Source organism: Martes martes (genome assembly GCF_963455335.1).
Source record: "Martes martes genome assembly, chromosome: 11".
Lineage (NCBI taxonomy): Eukaryota > Metazoa > Chordata > Mammalia > Carnivora > Mustelidae > Martes > Martes martes.
This window is the reverse complement of record NC_137899.1, coordinates 46,601,743-46,623,488: the sequence shown is the minus strand read 5'-3', so window position 1 is coordinate 46,623,488 and position 21,746 is coordinate 46,601,743. Positions and strand designations below refer to the sequence as shown.

Here is a 21,746-nt window from a genome sequence, read left to right as displayed (position 1 = left end):
GTTAAGGGTATATATTTATTCCTCGTGTTCTTTTAACATCTGGCTGTTATGGGCATTGTTTTAGCTTTGTTTTTAACTATGAACCAAATAACCTAATTTATCTTGGTGCCCATCTGGTTACAATTGCTCATTTTACATTTATTTAAAAATGATAGATTGTTCGTGACGATGTCTTCCCCAGGAGAAGAAGTTGACAGACAGCTGTGCAGAGATGCCATCTTCCCCATCCCTGTTGCCTGTTACGCCCCGTGCCCAAAGGACTGTGTGCTCAGCATGTGGTCTTCGTGGTCCTCCTGCTCACACACCTGCTCGGGGAAAACCACAGAAGGGAAGCAGATACGGGCACGGTCCATTCTGGCCTATGCTGGTGAGGAAGGTAAGGCTGGTCACCAACTTCAGAAGTGGATTCAGATTCCTTTCTGAAGTTGGCATCCTTTTTTTTTTTTTTTTTTTTGGTCTTTTGTGGTTAAGGTGATGCTGTACAAAAATCTACTTCCAGAATCCCAGTAATTCAAGGAAATGTAATATCTGTTGACCTATGGAGCAACTTCTTTTCTCCAAAATTAATCCTGAAAATAGATCTTTAATAAAAGAAGAAAGACTTTAAAAAGTAGTTACTTTGCCTTAACTCTCTCCTAATAATTGCTTTCTAGTTTGAATGCTAAACCTTTGCAAAAGTATGAAAATGGCTCCCCAAATTCCATATGTGTCAGGTTTGATTATTTTTTTCTCTATTGCAGTAGTCAGTTTTTCCCTTTGAGATGACATTCTGCCTTCTCATAAACAGGCATATATGTTCAATAAAGAAGTGTTTTGTTTTTAAAGAAACACTAGCATGACTATTACTTGAAGGAAAATTACATGGCTTCTCTGCCACTCGGGTTTCTGAACATAGGCTCTGAGATCCAGAAGTCTCATCCGTACGTTGTGTTCATTTTTCAAATATGCTGCTCCTTAATCACCTCATCCTGTTGGGGGAATAAAGCATGCTTTGTCATTTATTCATACCTCACTTGTGTAAGCTTTATTGTCAAGAAATATAAGGCTCTTGGTAATTATCTCTCAAGCTTACATCCAAATGCTAATTTGGCCTCTGTGTGACTGGGTGATATAATGTCATACTTAATCTTGTCATTCTTGAGAATACCACAGGACTAAGAAAAACATAGAAGTCATCAAGTTCTACCACATTAAGGCATGTTCTGTCTCAAGAATATATGTATATATTATTTAAACCTTATCAAGCTGAATGACTCTTCTCCTCATTCACAGTTAGCACTAGTAAATAATGATTTCTGTTTGTAATTTGCATGTGTTTCTCTGTGTATATCCCCAAATAATAAATTGTAGAGGAGTTTTTAAGCTGCCAGTTTTATTTTTCTACTTCTGGAACATTTTGGTGGTAGAAACCTGATAGTGTTTTTATTTTGTCAGACGTGCTATCTATGAATATAATAGCCATGCAAAAATGTAATTACCTGGGGCGCCTGGGTGTCTCAGTGGGTTAAGCCTCTGCCTTCGGCTCAGGTCAGGATCTCAGGGTCCTGGAATCGAGTCCCACGTCGGGCTATCTTCTCAGTGGGGAGCCTGCTTCCCTTCCTCTCTCTCTTTCTCTGCCTGCCTCTCTGCCTACTTGTGATCTCTGTCTTTCAAATAAATAAATAAAATATTTTTTTTAAAAATGTAATTACCTTAGTCTTAAGACCTGAGAGAAAAATTTAGCATATTTGACACAGTCAACCTATAGGAAAATTTAGAATTTTGTTTTAAAGTGTCCCAAAATATTTTTCCGGTCACCTTAATATAAATTGAACCATTTGGTACCCCCCCCCAAAAGGGTATCTGGGAACCAAATAGAGAACTAGAACATTTTTGAAAGTTATATTCCTTGTCTTGTCAAACAGTAACTCTAACCTTGCATAGATTATATTCAGACTTCAAACTCTATCAGCTCAGATTATGTCTTGGACTTCATTAAAATTAGATCTGTGGTCACCCTGCTTCCTATAAATCTATTATACTCTGCGGACACTTGCTGTGTGACTAGTAATGAGTGACTTTTCGCCCCGTGAGTCACATGGCAGAGATTTTTGCCATGCTTGCAGAACCCACCAGATCATTATTTCTCTAGACATGATGCTTCACACTGAAAGGTCATGAAATGCTTTAAAGGCAGAAATTTATGATTGATCTTTGATGTGTATCACCCACTTAGTTTGAAAGGGTGAGACTTCGATAATTTTTAATTAAGTCTAGTAGCTGCATCATAACCAGGCCGTGCTGGAAAATTATAGATGTTTATATAGTAAATCATAAAGGCATGAATTCAAAACATAATTTTAAACGGAAACCATATAGGAAGCTGTCAGTGGAGAATCTGCTGCTGTTTGTCTCTGTTAATAACAGTTATAAAAACTGGTATAATTATAGGAGATATTTAAAGAGGAATCTGTGTTTCAAAAACTATTTAGTACCCATTATTCCCTGGACATGGAAACATTTTCTCTCTCACAAAATAAGTCTCGTAATTTTGAGCTCTTAAAATTATTCAAAAACTTCATTTGCAGGAAGTTTTAAAATGTGGCCCCCTGCTAATTAGATGACACTTTATAATTCTACACCAAAGTAGGTCTTTCTAGTATTCTCCGAGAATTAATGTTTGTATGTGTCTAACATGTTCTGAATTTTCTAAATCAGAAAATTACTGTGATAACCTTAAGGGGAAAGGTGACATTATTAAAATTAAGTATTGAGTGTTTAGACATACAACTTCCTGTTGAAATAAGTTACAAATCCATGTGCAAAGTACTAATCTGGATTTACAAAGTCAATGCTGCTTCACAAAATAAAAGATAAACTTTTATTTATCTCAGGCATAACTTCATTATTGAACATTATACTGAATATTATATAACCTCTTGTATTAATAAGAGCAGATTGAGTTGTTTTGTAGTAACAAACAGCTCAGCAGCTTAAAAGCTTAAAAAAAGAAACTATTGCTTCTTTATGGGAACTTTGCCATGGCGTTGGATGGCTTTCCAAGGCAGTCTCAGCTTGCACCTCCAAACGAAGACCTACTGCCCAGTGCCATTGGAAGAAGTTAGTTGGAAAGTCTGTCTGGTGATTTCTAAGCATCAGCATTAAGTTCTTCCATACAGAAGGGACTTAAGTCATTTCTGCTGGCATTTCATTGACAAAGCAAAATCATACAATCGTGGCTTGAAGTTGAACCTAACTCCAGTCATGGTGCAGGGTGGGGGAGATGTAATCCTAGTGTGTACTAGAGAAGAGGAGTGCTAGCTCCTGGTCTTACCTCTGATATACTTAGTTTTCTTATAGTTTGTGTGTCTGCGTGTGTGTGTCTACATCTATCTCTATGTCTGTCTCTGTAGATGTATGATTCTCTATGCCCCCAATTCAGGAGATAAACCAAGCTTCTCCAGTTGTTGAAATGTTAGGACTTTTATCAATTATTTCTTTGTTCCTACTATGTGAATGATAGGATACAGAATAATACATCCTCTTCCCCATACTACTTTCTCTTCCTTTCCCTTTTCTTCATTCCTTTCTTTCTGGGCTCTTACTCTCTGCTCCTGAACAATTTTCTCTAAAAAGTCATTTGGTGGAGTTGAGTGGTTGAGCATCTGTCTCACCAGGTAGGGGGTCTTCAGGGTTCGGAGTGGGTTATCAAAGCCCACAGTGTAAATGCCAAAATAATGTTAATAACAGAATATAACCCATTGCATGAAATAGGAAACCATGGATCCATATTTGATATAAATAAATGAATGTATTAACATCTAACCAAGAGTGTTTTATTTAGTCTCAAGTATCTCTCTCATGGAGAAGTATTAGAGACACCACCTTAACCCAGGGATCAAAATTTAAAGTATTAGTAGTGGAGCAAAGAAAAATCATGTGTTCCTGATGTGATGCAGTGATAAAATGGCATCAAGTCTGTGACGTCCCTGTCAAAGATGCATATTGCAGAATGTAATCATGAGGAAATGTCCCAGTTGAAAAACACTGAAAAACAATAACTGATCTTTAATATCCCGAAGAGCCAAGGAGCACTTAATCATGAAAATTAAGAAAAAACTGAGGAACTATTCCAGATTGAAGGAGATTACCAAAACATGATACTTAAATGCAAAACTGGTTCTAGATTTTTCCACTGTAAAAAGGGTATTTTGAGACAGTTGGAAAATCTGAGTAGGTATGAGGATTAGATGGTAATAATGTGTCAATATTTGTTTCCTAGTTTCCTGATCTCGAATATTGAATGTGTTTATGTAGGAAAATGCCCTTGACTATAAGAAATAAACATTTAAGTATGTAGGGTAGTGGGGTATCATTTCAACAACTTTGTCCAAATGATCCAGGGAGGAAAATTATTGATAATATACTTTGAATTTTCCTATAATTTTAAGCTTGGTTCAAAATTAAAACATAAAAAATTAATAAAAAACAGCTTGAATATAATTGCTTTTCATACAGTCTTGAGGAACACTTTATAACCTATTGTTAGCAACAAACAGAAATTATCACAAAAGGATTCTTATCCAAATGTCATTTGGAAAGCAAATACAAGTGGTAGCAACTAGAGCTGGTAAATATGCTGAAGAAAGCAAAAATATATCTTTTAAACTTAAAAAAACAAAAGGGGGAGTGTGTGTGTATGTTTAAATGAAATCGGTATTTCACTTTTTGGCATTGTATGATAACTCAAGGTAAAAATCTTCCTTGTTTTGGGTAAACTATGGGGTGGGTCCCAAAATACTTTAAAAATATTTGAGGAGGAGGATGCAGAGATCATGTCCAGATTTTTGTGGAGTTTTCTATAGCCTCTGAGACTCACATGGCCATCCAGGCCTTCAGTGGTCACTGGTTTGCTGGCCACAAATTGGTGGCTCAGGTGTATGGCCAGGAGCATTTTCGCAACAGTGACCTTTCTGTGTGACCTTGACCCTATTCCCTGGACTTGCACTTGCCTCTTGTTTCCTCTCGGTTTTATAGAATGATTCATTAGTGTCTCAGGCCTAGCCACCCAGTGTGGGGATAAGTGTGCTGATGTTATTGGCCCTGAACAAAAATTGTGTTGGGAAGATATGAAAGGAAGCAATCTTTTAACACTTCAGCCTGGTATATTTTTAATATATAAGTAGTAGTATATTGAATTTGAATAAGAAATTAAAAATTAATGTTAGATTTATAGCCATCTGAATTTTTTGAAACCATGTTTAAAAAGAAAAATTGATTTTCAAAATGTTTTCCACTAAGCATAATAACAACTTCTGTTAGCTCTCATTACATAGTTAATTATCCTTACAAGAACAAGAAATGAGAGGATTTTTTTTTTTTTTGGAAAGTTCAAAATGACCTGATATCATAACTTCATCAGCCAAATTTTAGTGTGTCTTTGCACCTGCTTTATAAATACAGAAAATAGATGCAAAGTGAAATAGAATTATGCCAATTTTTCTCAAATAATTAGCAGTCTTCAAAAATTATATTTTAAAATATAAAACATTGAAGAGGTAATATTGGTATTTTAACTTTGGGTTTTCACAGCTAAAGGGCCTAAGGATTACTTTTACTCCTGGACAGATTTGAAGAATCCAGAATCCATTATCTATATACAGACTCATGGAATTCTGCCTTCCAAGTAAAAGTACTGTCACTTCCTCATCCTCCCATTCTTGACTTTGAAAACGGAGTTGTTTCAATTTGTCCCTGCATGACCACGACCACCACACAAGATTTATGCGGACCCCACAGTAGAATGTCATCTTCCTCTCTCTGCAAGGGATAACAAAGGAGGGGAGTAGGGATGGCGTGCGACAGCGAAATCTTGCTTTTTTGTCCAGGGGTGGTCTGCTGTCAAAGGGATCCGGACTGTAATAAGCAGGCAAAATTACAAGCATTTTAAAACTGTAATTCATAGTACACTGATAGCCACTTCTTAGCACGAGCCCCGTCCACTTTTTTATCCGTATTGCCTGTTGTTTCTCTGTGTGAACTTGGGACTCCAGTGGACTGCATCTGTATTGCTAATTCCCAGCATCACGCCTGCCTGCCATGCCTTGGCTTTTAGTAGCTCTTCTGCTTAAGGAAAATGTTCCCTTCTTTCTCTCCCTTCCTAGAACACTACTTGTCAAAATCCCACTCCTTCAAAACTCACCTCAGCACCTCCTACTGAGAGGCATTTTTCAGCCGCCCCAAAATGAACAGAATCTCAACACTTTTGAATCTCAATGGTGCTACCTCTTTTAACATGATTACTGTATTCCGCCTAAAATTATACCCATCTGTATGCTTGCCCATCCCTACTACTTTTCCCCACTGCTTTATAAGATCCTGGAGAAGAGCAAAAACTATTTCTAACCCTTGTGGGTATCTGTCTCTTGAAGTATTTGCCGTAAACATTGCATACTATAGAACTCAGTACATATGTTTCCACTTAATGTTTTGAACAAGGTTCTTTTATCTTTTCAGTCTCTTCATTTAAATTATAAGAATTTCAATGCCGGAACCAGAAACACTACAGCTCTGTTCAAATTTATGTCCAAGCAGCCATTATAGGCTTGATGTGGAGAGGAAAAGTCACCTTTTCATTTTTATAAGAAAAGTTTCACATTATAATAGTTGGTATTTTAATATAAGCGTAGATGTTAAGTTATACAGTAGAATTTCATCGAAGGATTATAAAGTCTTTCCACTTCACAGAATGATAGAAAACCTATATAGTTACATTAGAACGAAGCGTATGTTTTTATGTGTCCGAGAATTTTTTTAAAATACCATTTATCATTAGTTTTGTCATAGATGATATTTTATAATTTCCCCAGTACTATGGAAATATTCCCACGTGTCTGGAATTAGATCTTCCCATAAATAATAAATAAATTCAATATTATATCTATCAATTTTTCTACCGTAAAATTATTCCCCAAAAACAGGATGATGCTGCAATGACTGATTACCCAAGCCATGCTTTTGAAATTGCCATATCGTAGTTATAATTAAGACCACATTGGGGCTTATCTGCATGAGTATCCTGACATCAGATCAAAACTGCTGATGTGGCGTTAATGTGGATTGGGGCAAGAAAATAAATAGCCTTTCTGTCTGTAAACTTAACCGCCATCTTGTAGTTCCTTGACACCCTACGCTGATGCTGTAGGAGTTTTTTTTTTCCTATCACATGTTCTAAAGCCAACGAGTCAATTCCAATGTCAAAAACAATTCAAGAGTTTAGAATCACAGTTGAAACAGCATACCTATGCCCACAGTAAAAATGAGGTAAATAAATGCTTTTTTCATAGAAGATCAACAATTTTACTATTAAATAAATATAAAGGTATCGTTAAAATGATTAACTGAAGTGTATATGTTTCATGCCTATAATTAGGTGTTTGTCTTAGAGATAAGATTAGATAAATCTAGAGCCTCAGGGAATGGGTTATAAGAGCGCCCATTTACTTCTCCCCTATCCAATTAGTATGTTTTAGAATCCATTCCTATTCAAATCCTAAACTTCTTTTCAGAGGCTGCCAGGGTCACTGAGCTGTGTGATGGAGGACAGGCTGTGATCTGTGACAGATGTTTTCACCACCGTGAAGCAGGGACTTTAATGAAATGTTGCTTAATGCAGGTTATTCTGATGTTGATCCCCGGCTCAACGCGGTATAGATGATTCTGAATTGCAGTTAAATTCTCACAGACACTGCCTACCGATGTATTTGCCGAGTTAGAGGGTGTATTAATAGTAAGTGAAACGGTAAATGAAGACCATCTCAGGGTGTAGTTTGTCTATGACTTTTACTCATATCTCAAATTTGGGGGCCCCTTCCGTCTGAGGATCACTAGCTATCGAATCACCTTTTCTTGTTTAACAACTAGGTATTTTCTTCTTCTTCTTTTTTTTTTTTTTTAGATTTTATTTATTTATTTGAGAAGGAGAGAGAGAGAAAGGGGAGGGGTAGAGGGAAAGAGAGAGAGAGTCCCCGCTGAGCATGGAGGCTGATGCGGGGCTCCAAGATCATGGACCCCAAGATCATGACCTGAGCCAAAATCAAGAGTCTGCTACCCACCTGACTGAGGCACCCAGGTGCCCCAACAATCAAGTATTTTCTGTTCCTAAAATTCAGAAGACTACATAAATTCAAGTAGATTAAATCCAAGGAGTACATAAATTAAATAGATTAAATTATCAATACAATAAGCAATAAATTCCTCCTATACTCTGCTTGTAACAATATAAAGCTTCTTATTTTTATAATTGGCATTATAAATAGCATAGTGGTAAGAAACTGGGCTCCATAAATTCTGAGCTGTTACCATTATGTCATTTAAGTTGTATTGGCTCATCCACTTTATAATTTTTAACTTGTAATGCAGGTTGGGGTATAAAATGAGGTCCCCCTACAAAGTACTTATAACAGGGCTAGCTCATTAAAAAGTGGTTCCATAGTGACAACTTCACACCAGATTCTATTGATTAAAAGACACAGCCCTTTTACCTTTTATCATCTCTGCAATTATGGCATCTTAAAATGGCTGTATTTTAAAACCACAGCAGCCAGACAGCAATTAAAACATATCTGTCTTTGCTAGTACCTGAATTTTGTTGTTATTCCTGGTGGCAATAGTGATTCCATGATATTTCTGCCCAAAATAAACAAAAACAGCTAAGAACTGTTCCTCAGTTGCTTGCTTAAATCTTTTGTTGACATCTTCTGGTACAATTAAAAATGTGCCAGCATCAAAACTTAGAAATGAACACCAGTACCTTGGAAGAAAGCCCTGGAGACAGTAGGGAGCTCTTAAAAAAAAAAAAAAAAAAAATCCTGCATCATCAACACTTTTGATACCACAGGGATGATTCTGTATAGGAGGGCAAACTTTGATGAGTGTGAGTTAAAATGTGACTCAAAAGATTTGGACTCTGGTGGCACCTGGGTGGCTCAGTGGGTTAAAGCCTCTGCTTTCAGCTCAGGTCATGGTCCCAGGGTCCTGGGATCTGCTTGGCAGGGAGCCTGCTTCCTCCTCTCTCTCTGCCTGTCTCTCTGCCTACCTGCGATCTTTGTCTGTCAAATAAATAAAATCTAAAAAAGATTTGGACTCTGAATGTAAAGGAGATTTAGGAATGTCTTCCCTTTGAATGTGTGCAATTGAGTGATATATTTTTTAAAAACCATGTAAATGAATCCTACAAATCTATTTCAGTAAGTGTACAGTAAAAATTAGGGTTGATGAAGAAGCAGCGTAGCATCGTTTAACTTGTAGCCATCGCTCTTTCTTTGACATACAAAATGATAATATATCTTCCAGCCAATGACATCCTAGATTTGAAGAAACATGGTACACTATCATTACTACATGGCTTTTCCAGTAACACTGTGGAAGATCAGACAACATCAGTTGATTTTAACCCCCCGTTTCACATCACCCTAAAGCCCAATACATTAAAATATGTGGTACTTTAAACCATGTATATAAGATTTTCAGTTTGGGGGATAACATGTGAAAACACAATGGGTTTTCTCCATCTACAGAATCTCAATCCCCATGTTTCCCTTCGTCATCTGTACCTCATTTTCTGGTTCTCTGGAGGATAATGCCTCTTTGAGGTCTCCCATAGTCCCCCAAAACAAAAATCATGCATATTACATAGCTTAACATTTAAGCCGGAGGATGCCAAATGGTATTAGATGACTATGTAATTTGCCTTCCCAGCAGTGTGCTTGTCACTTAGTATGCGCTAACAAATAACAGGTATCATTGTTACTCTTAATTTCAAAGAAGAGAGAATGGTGAGTTTCCCATCAGCACCATAGCTAATCCTCTTCTGTTGTTCATTTTTGTAGGTGGAGCTCACTGTCCAAATAGCAGTGCTTTGCAAGAGGTGCGCAGCTGTAACGAGCACCCCTGTACCGTGTACCACTGGCAAACTGGTCCCTGGGGCCAGTGCATCGAGGACACTTCAGTGTCATCCTTCAACACAACCACAACCTGGAACGGGGAGGCCTCTTGCTCGGTTGGCATGCAGACAAGGAAAGTCATCTGTGTGCGGGTCAACGTGGGCCAAGTAGGACCCAAAAAGTAAGGGCTTTAGAATGACGATGGTAAATCCTGTGGCCAGCCATGCAGAGGATTGGCTCAGGCTTCACTTGCGTTTTGATGCTTGTCCCACCTGTCCTCAAGAGCAGGATGTGTTTGTTTTGAATGTCAGCGGCTGCTAAAGTTATAACTGTGTAGGAGTCTTGTACCTGGGATCTGTAAACTCCGTAGGAATATTTCTGTGTGGTGTCCACTTTCAGTTTTACGGCAGCACTTTCTCCTTTTATTAGGCTAGTGAGGCCGTGAAAGGAGTGCTTGCTCTGGGCCTGGCTGATCAATAATGACAGTGGATGAAGTCCTAGCAGCGCAGGTCATCTGTGACCTCCTGTGTACCCGTAGGCTGTGGAGTCTGCCACTCTGGTTTAATTGGGCTCTAGCCTTCTATGATCTGCCTTTCATTTCCCCTAGAAAATACTATATCAAAAATACTGAAGCCAAACTTATTACATCTTTTAATGGTTAAATGAATAAGCCATTTACTTCTGAAAGAGAGCCTTGGGATAGGATGAGTGCTATGGTAAGTAGAAAAACCATCAGTTTCTCACTGTGGTTACAAATAGTGTAATACCGAGGCAAACGATTTGCTGGAGGGGAGGACAAAGAACCAGAGGAGTTGGCATATTATATGTGCCCTGTGAGAAATATAAACGAAAACATGTCACAGCAGAACTGAGCTAATCAATTCTTTGAGAAAATTAATAAATCAACTCCAAAAATGTATTCCTTTAAGGAGGGGGGCACTTTTATCTTTTGAGATATAGACAGCATCAATCTTTGAGAATTCAAATCTTCTTAGCCATGTGAGACAGGGAAAGTCAAACCCGTCAGTTTTGCTCTGGTATGAAAACAGCCTCTTAATTTCCAAACACTTGGCCAGGTGCTTCAGTATAATGTGCGACCTTAAGCACGCTCCTTGACCAATTCTGGCCTTAGTTTTCAAAGTTAATTGAAAGTATTTGATTAAAAAAATAGTAATATAAGCACTCAATAAATCTGGGAAAATATTATTTTCCCTTAAAAATTTGAGATCCTTTCTAATGTTTTGGGGAAATGATAATAATGTAGCTGACGTGTGGGAAACTTCAGGGGATAAATAATAATCCCATTAAGAGTTGTTATTACGTGGCCAGGGTTCCAGACATTAAGGATATTTTGCCCCATACTTCATTTGATTATATAATTTGAAATTCTGAAACATTAGGAAATACATGCCAGGAAGACTGGAATAAATTGAGAAACTATTCCACATCCTTAATAGGTAGCCCCAAACTACTCTTTTAATAGATATAATGCTAAAGTTGTAAACAATGTAACACAGGGAGTTAATGGGCAGTGTATTAAAATTCTCTGGCACTAACAGCAGGGGCAGAAGTGCCAAGTCCTGGAAGATTCTGGGTCTTGTTGGGACAAGCGTGAAGGTAGAAATACTCCCTGCGGAGGGCTGTGACCTGACCAACCTGGCACAGGATTGCAGGTTATTATGCTGAGCTGCTACAAGTGAGCTCACTCCGTTCCTGTTCCACAGTTCATCGCCTGCGAATATCGCTGTTGATATTTTCCTCACTTACCCAAGTTACAGTCTGTTTTTGCTAAGCAGTAGATGTACATGTGTGTAAACCTATGTGTGCGAAAGAGCCTGATGGATGAATGTCATTAAATCATTCAATAGGTAGGGTATCCTGAAGCCCCATGTCAAGCCACCACAATAATCCATTAAAAATTTCCTTTGCCCTGGCAGCCTTTATTCAATGACCTGGATGCATGTATAGATTTGTCAAGTTAAATGGATTTACTTTGCCATTAAAGTTCTGAAAAATTAAGCAAATACTGTGAATCCAGGAGAAGATGTTACTGCCCTTATCCCTAACAGCTAGGTTAAATTCAGTGAATGCTTTTCAGTGCTAGGCATTTGAAACAAAAATGCAAATAGAAACATTGTTTTAAACTCCTCTTAATAAAACAGATTACTGTGCAATGGTAAAATCAATGTTATTGATCTTATCTATCCTCCGAGTAACAAACTTCAACTCCTATCACATCTGTTTAATTTGACCTTGAATAAGATTTGGGGGGAAATCAATTCCTTGATTTAAACCACAAACACTAAATACAAACAGTACAAAGGAGAAAAGAAGCATGTTGACTGAACCAATTGCTTCACCAAAGGAAGTCTGAATTCATTTTATTGGATGTAATCTAGGCTGTATAATTTATCTTTGTGTGTTCATTTAACGGCTTTGTTGTTAGTAATTTTATTCTCCACAGTTAGCCAAGTATCTTGCTGTGGATATTTCAAAACTAAAACAGGATTTTGGAGGTTGTCAGTGATAGCACTGTAAATTCCATTGATTTATAAAGGCCTAAAATTTGAAGAGTTTGCTATGAATGCTCTTCCATTATTAAAGTTGTAAAATTGCTTCATTGAGAAGGAGTACCTCCAGTAATAATTATTAATAATTCCATATTTCCAAATAATTAACAGTATTATATGTGGGGTTTTGCCATACAATGTTTTCTAGCTAACACAGGTTAAATTATAATTCTAGATATTTATAATTTCAGTTCTAACAATTCATTAACTTCTGTGACTCACATCTAAATTTCTTTGTTGTCCCAGCAATTAGGAAAATCCAAGATTATCCTCAACATAAACCAGGGAGATTATTTCTTTTTGAAATCTTGAGTCCAATATATTTTTCAAATTTACTTCCAAATAAACCCTAGTGTTATAGAGTGAAAGAGGAAAGCATGTATCTGTATAATTGAATAGAACATAATATTTATGTATGAGATGGAACATGTAGATAAATAAGTGTAATACAAGTTATATAAAAAGCGAAGTGTCAGGAAAGTGCTATAAAGATATTATGGAAAGGAGATTAACGATGTTGATTTTTTTCCACTCATAGTTCTGTTGTAAAAATCTGATTAATCTATTTGTTAAAAAACAATTTATCCTGACCTACAGAAAATTTGGCTTCTCCCATCAGGAGTGTTTTTAAATCCCATTTTTCACTAATTTGCCAAGTTATTCCAGCAACTAGTAATACTAGTGGTTGTTGGTTTATTTCTTCACTACTTCTTCGCTTCTCTGTCAGAGATCTATATGACCTCAAAAGAGAACTCCTTAGGAATCAGAACAATAAGTTACTTTTAGTCATATGAATTATGATGTTATGTTTTGTTATCCTTAATATACATCCTCTTCTAGTTTTAATGCGAGTGGTCGGTATTTGACCACTAGAAATGGTAGAAACAGATCTTGAAGATACAGAGAAGAATTGGGAAAGTTAAAAAAAAATCACTTGAATATACAATCAACAAGACAGTGTACTCAAAACTCATACATCAGCTTCCTAAAGTTATCTTTTAAAAAATGAAAACTCTTATATAAATTAAGACATTTCAGTGTTTTCTCATTTTCTTTCTCTTGTGTTCCTAATAAATGTTTGCTGTATTTTTGAAAATAATTTAATTAATTTTACTATAGTTTGTCAAAAACACAGTATTTTATTTTTCTTTGAATTACTGATTGACTGTTTTTGTTTTATCTATACTTACTCTTTTTGTCCCCAAAATTTATAATTTTAATTTATTTAATAATTCAATTTATAAATATATTTAAAATCCCATAATTGGGATAAATTGAAACTGGGGACAACGGAAGACAAAATAAGAATAGAGACACTAAATAAAACCAGGAATAAAGCAAAAAACTGCTTATCATAATACTCTATCTATATACATTTATTGTTTTGTTATTATAAAATATATAGCTATAAATATCATCCTCTTTGAGCATGTACTGTATATTGCATATATTCCATTACAAATTTTATGTTATGCCACGCATATTTTATAAAAATAAACTGTAGAATAACCTGGAAACTTATAATCAGCAATAAGCCTATTTACTTATACAGAGATGCAGAATTAGTCCTTAAATTAGTGATTTGAATTTCCACAAATTTCTTATAGAGCATGTTAGAAAATATGTATTTATTAATGGAGAGATTTTTATAAGGAGTTACAGTATAATTAATTTATTTTGTTCTAGTAACACAATTACTATTATTAAATTTATACATCCTGCCTTGAGAAACTTTACTGAGGTCCAGTTTGGAAGAATCAATGTAGTTGTATAGTTCTTAAAAAAAATGAACAGGCTCCTAGAAGTTAAATAATACAGGTTGGTGACTGTTTAGCCATTTTAGTAATGAAAAATTTAAGGATACTAAATTACCTGGTTTTCTGGCTTACCAAAGAGGCCAAGTAATTTCCCTTTGCATTTCCTAGGTGTCCTGAAAGCCTTCGACCTGAAACAGTGAGGCCCTGTCTCCTTCCTTGCAGGAAGGACTGTCTCGTGACGCCATATAGTGACTGGACATCATGTCCCACCTCATGTAAAGAAGGTATGAGCTCCAGAGTTCTGCAAATCATTCATCTAGAAAACACACTCACCAGGCAGGACCTCCAAGTTCTGGCTGAGCTGTGTTTGTGCTTCTTACACGGGGCTGGGTAATCCTGGTTTGTTGTGCATGCCATAAAATTCTAGTTTCCTTCTAGAAAATAGCCAGCTTTCAAGAACCAAACAGATGAATTTTATGCCAAAAACTGATTTAAGACTATATGATGTAGATCGAAATGAGTGGATTTTAGGCTTTATTCTATTAACAAGGCTTCCTTTAACATTATTCTAAAAGAATGTGTAGTGTCCCTGTGTATTTCAGAAAGAATGTATAGCAATCTTATCCGTACTCATGGCTTCCGGCCCTCTTACTGGCAAGAAATAGATAGCCATGGGCCCAGATTCACCATAAAATTCAATTATGCAGCCCCCAAGGCTGCAAATAAAGGAAAGAGAAAAATGGCCGGATTATACCTCTTCTAACACTTACGTGCCATGAGGCATTTGCAAGATGAGGATTTCCTCCCAGTTTGGTTTTGTTTCGTTTTTATTACTCACAAAGACTCTTTAATATCATGGCAGACACTTTGATAACTGAGTGTCTTCTCTCAGAATGAGGTCCTTTCTCATTGCTGCTGAGAAAGGTATCAATATCCTCCAGGTGACTTATGGAATACCCAAGCAGATTTTCTCTCAGTGTCATGGGTGACACTCTCTCCTATTTTTTTTTTTTTAATTTTACTCTCCCAGCAAATACTGATAGTTTTTCTTAAATTTATTTTGTGTTTTTATTTTATTTAAGCTTCTGGACTCTTACTAAAGAGTTTCAATTATGAATCAACTTCTACGGGGGCCTGGGTGGCTCAGCTGGTTAAGGATTTGACTCTTGATTTTGGCTCAGGTCATGATTTCAGGGTTGTGAGATCGAGCCCCACATCCACGTTCCACATTCAGTGCAGAGTCTGAGATTCTCCCTCCCTCCCCCTCTGTCTTTTCCCACTGTTTATTTTCTCTTTCTCTCTAAGCAAATGAAGTAATTAAAAAGAAAAAGAAGAATCAACTTCTAGATTAACCACTATTTTAAATTGCCAAAAATTATTTAAATCATTAAGATATTATATGAGATCATAAATTTAATAATGGATTATTTTTACAGGGTGATTATCATTTTATACAGTTAAAACATGAATTCCTTTTTATGCTTTTTAAGAAACTTTAGGTACCTTTGAAACATCAAATAAAATTAAACCATAAAGTGAGCAAGAATATAAAAATTTTATTTTAAAAGTCTTTAAAAAAAAAAAAAAGTCTTTTAAGACACCTAAACCGGTTTTGGTATAAAAAGTTTTAAGCATTAACATTTTCAATACAACGTTAATGGCATTAAACTTAATCATAAACCAGTGTCACTGACAATCTTTCCATTTTCTTCTTTTATTTGCTTAAAAACTAAATAACAGATGATATCATCTGGCTTGGTCATAATCAACAACAGAATGGTACTTTATCAGTCAACATTTCTGTGGTAAATATTAGTTATTCATCACTACAGTAAAAAGGCTTATTGATTACATGGAATTCATGTGCTTTCAAAATTTATTCTTAATGTTTTTATACTTAATGTTCATGTTAGTATAAGGCAATTGTTTACTAATAATTCCAAAAATGTGCAGTTACACTTATAATCATGTAATTAATAAACTATCACAAACATAATATTTTTAATGAAAATGAAAGGCAGGAAAAAACCTTTGCCTTTTTCTTATATTAAATACTTCCTTGTACTGGGTAAAGTATTTTAAAATAAAATTTGAAATGCTCTAAAGTATTTCAAGGAAATAAAGTTGAAGAACACAAAATATTCCATTAAATTGATTCTAGGATAGTCACAAAAGTGAAGAATCAGGTAAGTTTTTCTCATTTCTTTAGGTCTTCATTTGAAATTAGTTTGGGATATTAGGATATATCCAGGAATTAGAAACTAGTGTAGTAGCCTATGAATTTTCTTCTGTAGGAAGGAGAAACAAAAGATATATGCCTGGAAAAGAAACAAAAGATATAATTAATTATAAAAATACTATAATTTAAAATCAAATAATATAATTTTTATTTTGATTTCTGCTGAATTTTATAGTACCAAGAAAGTGATTTGCTCTTCTCTGTTTGACCATTTATAATTTTTTAAAATTATGTGACAAACTATGATTACTTATATAAGGCCCTTTAATTAAATTTAGCAGGCAGATGAAGAAAAAAACTGTAAATACTATGTACATGTTAATTAAATTAATACTTACTGGTGTATATATATGCATAAATACTTACTGGATTTCTTACTTATTGATTCCTATATAAAACCGGTACATTAATGGCCCTGTAGAGAAGACTTCAGTGAGATTTTGATTTCATTTAAAATACAGAATAGCATGAGTTCTAAAATGTAAAACTCTTCAATATAAACCAGATAATGTTAAGACTTGATTCAATAAGATTTAGTTGTAAAACAGAGCTCTAAGGAAGGGAAAGGGGAAAATATTGTGGAAAAAAATAGTAGGGAAAACCTTGTTGAAGGTGGAAGCAATCTTTTTGAAAGCGGGAATATAGACAAGAAATCCCAAGGGAGGATCAAAAGCATCAGGAAGACTCTTAGATGACCATGTGAAGGTGTGTTGTTTGAGAGGAAAGAGACAACTAGCCCGTTGGAGCCTAGAGAATAGGGAGAAAAATCAAGATGTGATGTTGGAAAGAAGAATAGAGACAAGTTATGGAAGACCAAGTTGGGCTTATGTCTAGCAGGACACATACTTATATGTATGCTAGCAGGCTTATGTCTAGCATACATATAAGTAGTGGGTTTTATGGTATAATGCAATGAGTGAACTTCAAATCAGCAAATCTTGTTTGAACACCTGTCTTGGCCACTTAGCAGCCCTGTAACCTTATGCAAGATACTTAAGCTCACCAGGCCTTGCTTATAACACTATAGTTGTTCTGTAGCACAAATGAGATATTATATGTTACAGTGCTCTATGCTTTGTGAACCATGATCCAACTGACATATAATTTATTGGTTAGCCTGTTATTGATTTGATGATTGATTGGCTGAACTATCTGTCCATCCATCCATCCATCCATCCATCCATCTATCCATCCATCCTGTATTTTCTTTTTGTTTAAGTTCCTGTAGGAAATGACCTTCATGCTGCATATGGTCAATTTCTAGTGAATGCAGTCTAAATGCAGTCTTTCTTATAAGTTTGTGTATCGGTGTGAGAAAAGTATTTAGATCATGATGAAGAAAAAAATGATCACTACTTAAGTATTTGTTGAAATGTTTACTGATACTTGTTTTTAAATACTCATTATGTCATTAAACATCATGTATATTATTTTAAGCAATTATTTATTTTTTCCTTTCTGTGGAGATGTCTCAAATAAATTTAATGTTTTAAATTTTAAATATAAATGATATAGCAGTAAACAAGGAAATCAATGTTCCTTGCTCTCAGGAAGCTTACAGGCTGGTGGTATGAGACAGACTGGGCATTTAATGGTTGTTCTAATATCTCAATGAGTATCAAGGATCAAGTCATGGGTGCAGGGGGTCTTGAGAAAAGAAAAGATGTGCCATCATTTTGGAGAATGCAGAAGAAGACAAGCTAATAACATAGAATTTCTAGGCAACATGGAGACCCCACTTAGTTATGTGTTTCAAAAGGGATTCCTCAGAGCAGTTGTCATTGTTTCTCCAGCCATGTTCAGCTGCCTGAGTGCAGAAAAAGTATAACCAAATAATTGGTTTTGACTAGAATTGGGGTTTTCCTAGGAGACTACAAGGGAAAAAGAGAGAAACAGGGAATCAAGGGTATTCTCAAGGGAATCTTCATTATAATAATGGAGGTGGAATCTCAGTTGGGTTGGGATGGAAGTTAGGTCATGAAAGGAAGGATAGATGATGAAGAAGTAATAAAGACAGTGGACTGGCAGTCTCAACTGAGTTTGAAGAATTTTAGTAAAATGAGAACTGAATCTGTTGAACTAGGAGGTTAGGAGGAATGATAGGAAAAGTAAGATGTTTTAAGATGAGAGTGTGCAAGTACTAATGATAATAGCATCAAGGGCTGCAGAAAGCTCTAGTAACGGATTTGAAACAGAGGAAAAGGTCATTGAAGATGAGGAGGTACAGTAATTCAGAGCCCAGCACCTTGCCTGGAATAACCATGTGGTTGCCAAAGCCAGCAGAGTGGTGGCCGGGGTAGGAAGAGAAAGGATCAATCACATTGAGGGACATTCTAAAGTGGTTAATTAACGAAATGTTAGTAGCTGGCCGCTGCGGGGCGGGTAGCTAATGGAATGTTGGCGAAAGAGGAGTTGGAGATTTTTAAAGATAAAAGGAGAAGAAAAGTCTAGGAAATGTGTAGAATCAGCTTCACTGGCAAAAAGTATGAAGGAAACTTTCCAAGAAGAGGTAGGAGATGAGAGACCATGTGTTCTAATGGGGGTCTGGGTGGGAGGATTAGAGGATGGAATAAGATGAGAAATCGAAGATCAGGTTACACACGTAGGGAGTGCTGTGGGTCCAAACGGTGATGGATGACGTGGGGGTGTCAGGAGGGGGTCGTGGCAGTGGTGCTAGTTTCTTGTGGTGAGTGACAGACATGTGAGGTGTAGAATGAGTTTAGTTGGCTGTCTCTTGAAGGATTTAGTAACCGCTGTGAGTTAAAATGCACGGTGCCACTGGGATACTGTTTTCACCCCTGGAGCTCCTGGGTGGTGGTGGCCGAGGAGTCCAAGAATGCCAGCTCAGAAACCTGCTGTCCTGTGACAGGCTCTCCGAGAGCAGGGCTGCGTTTGCTTAAGCCCGGGTCATCTCAGCAGGAGCAGGAGACCAGCCCTGCTTATTCTGTTTGGAAGCTCTGTATTGAGTCTTAACAAAGGCTTTCAGAAACCCTAAACCTAGGCACTCAGACTTAAAAAGAATAACTCTAATTGTGTATTGAGGAAATAAAGCCAAGGGAGTGAGAGAGGGGTTTGCTGTTGGACAACAGTGCCAAGATGCATTATATACCCAGAGAAGCCTTTTCTGTTTTTGCCTGTAGACTGCTTTAACTGATAATAACAATACAATGGTGTTATAGAAAACTAGCCTATTGTTGTAAGGGGGAAAAAAAGCAATGACATGTGGTTAGGGTTTTTTTTTTTTTTTCTTTTCATTATTTGGTATGAAATGGGAATAATCCAGGCTTCATTGAAATAACACTGACTTCCGCACACAATTAAAAATAGTAAATGGAGTTCTATGTTCAAGGACAGATAATAGCAACAGAAAATTAACTAAAGGATAGGGTGCTTATTTAATTCTTCAGGTAAAGTCTAAATCTTATTAGAGCTTTAAACTTAAGAAAAGGTGGGGCCACCCTCTCTTTAAAAATCACTTTAAAGAGGTAAGACAATGCTGTAGCATTGCAGAAGATGGACTAGAATAACTTAGCATGCCAGGAAAAACAGAAAGAATTATTTGAAATGTCATTCAGCCCTCTCTCAAGATGTGTCTTGAAAAATCAATGCCAATAAGGATCAGTATTGAGTAGAGGGTAGTTTTAATCCTCAAACCAGTGCACGTGTTACCTTTTTCCAGATTTTTATAAATTTTTACGTGGGACTTTTCTAAAAAATAGGAAACATTTATGCCTATAAGTACCTGTAACTATAATCTTAAAAATATCAGTACTTTTGATTAAATAATACATTTTACTCTTCACATTCTGTCTACTCCTTTTTTCTAATGTATTTATTGACTTTAAAGCTAGAAGGGATATCACAGAGAAGTCTAGTCTACCTTGATGCCCTGAAGCAATACGGCACTAGAATTACCCCCAAAGATATGAAAACTCCCTTTACATTTTGCTTCTTGCATGAAACATTTCCCTTTCAATTTCCTAGCACTCCGGTGCTCCAATCTGCCATCCATCCCATGTCTAGCTTAACAAATCTTGGTTTTGCCTGCCCTTTAAATCCTTCCGTCAAGTAAATTATCTGGTGAAATCTATCTTGAATATCTTAAGATAATCTGTGAGATGCTATAATATAACTACATGAGAGACTGCATATCCTCTGAGTCTGTGTGCCTCATTATCACGTAACTGTTTTTGAATATCTAACCCCTTTTTCTGTTTCTATCCTAGATAGATGTTTTCACTATAAGCACTAGGTATATTTCTTTATTTTCCCCATGTTTATTATTTCCAATGAACAAAATGATCCCTTATTTTTTATTAATTCTCAGTGCACAGACTTTGTACCCATATGCTTCCTACTATAAGGTAGTGGATAAAAAGAAACAGAAGGTGCTACCTAACAATCCACTTGAGAAGTGAAATAAATGTGTCTGCTCACCCAGCAAATATTTATTAAATCCTTACCATATGTGACTGGTGTTCTGTGTCCTAAGACACAAAGATAAATGGAAAACTATGGATGTCTATCAACCACGTGCAATAAATTGAGTGCGAATGTATACAGGAAACTATGAAGGTTGTAAAATTCCAGGTTTGCCCGCTCAAGTTATTAGTGAGAAACCTTCCACTTTTCTTTCTAAATATGTGCTGTAGCGCTCCCTTTGTCTGCATTCTGATCTGAGGGCTCTCTAACCTGGCTGAGCTCCACAGTGCTGTTTCTTTGAGTATACAAGTAATTTTGTAACTGAGATCTGAGAGTCAGCGCACCTCCCAGTGGGTAGAAACTCGGATATCGTGACACTTCCTGTGTAACCCCATTAAACTTCCTCTGTAGGTGTTACAGCTTTGGAATGCTCTGCTTTCATCAGCTCACAGTCACTGTTCTGTGGGCCACGTGAGGTCAAGGTATTTGAACTTTTTTTAAGAATAAGTGGATTGCCACTGTGGAATCAATTATGGAAGTGAAAAGAGGTATCGTGATCTGATATATCAAATACAAGCTCGTGGACATTGCGATGAAAAGACACTAGAATGGTTCAGAGTTGTACCTGAGGTGAAATTTTTGCTTTGAGGTTGAAAAATGAAGTAGGATTGAAACACTGTCTGCTGCTTCTATCACAGGAACTAACTCTCACAGGAGCAGCACTGCCTGTGTCCCTTGTGACAGTTAGTGATACGGAGCTTTTAGTGTGTAAGGTGCCACTGAGGCTGAACTCATTGTCTCCTCCAGGTTCCAGATCCCTGGGTCTCAATTCCAT

At 36.4% G+C, this 21,746-nt stretch overlaps 1 protein-coding gene across 1 annotated transcript in view; it reads left to right on the top strand.

The window, feature by feature from the left end:
• The window catches only part of THSD7A (thrombospondin type 1 domain containing 7A), a 434,994-nt gene that overhangs the window by 339,809 nt on the left and 73,439 nt on the right, over nucleotides 1-21,746 (top strand). The window contains exons 7-9 of the mRNA XM_080817988.1: nucleotides 182-376; nucleotides 9,870-10,104; nucleotides 14,419-14,534. Coding sequence (XP_080674114.1) covers nucleotides 182-376; nucleotides 9,870-10,104; nucleotides 14,419-14,534 — 546 coding nt within the window. The remainder of the gene's footprint in view (nucleotides 1-181; nucleotides 377-9,869; nucleotides 10,105-14,418; nucleotides 14,535-21,746) is intronic.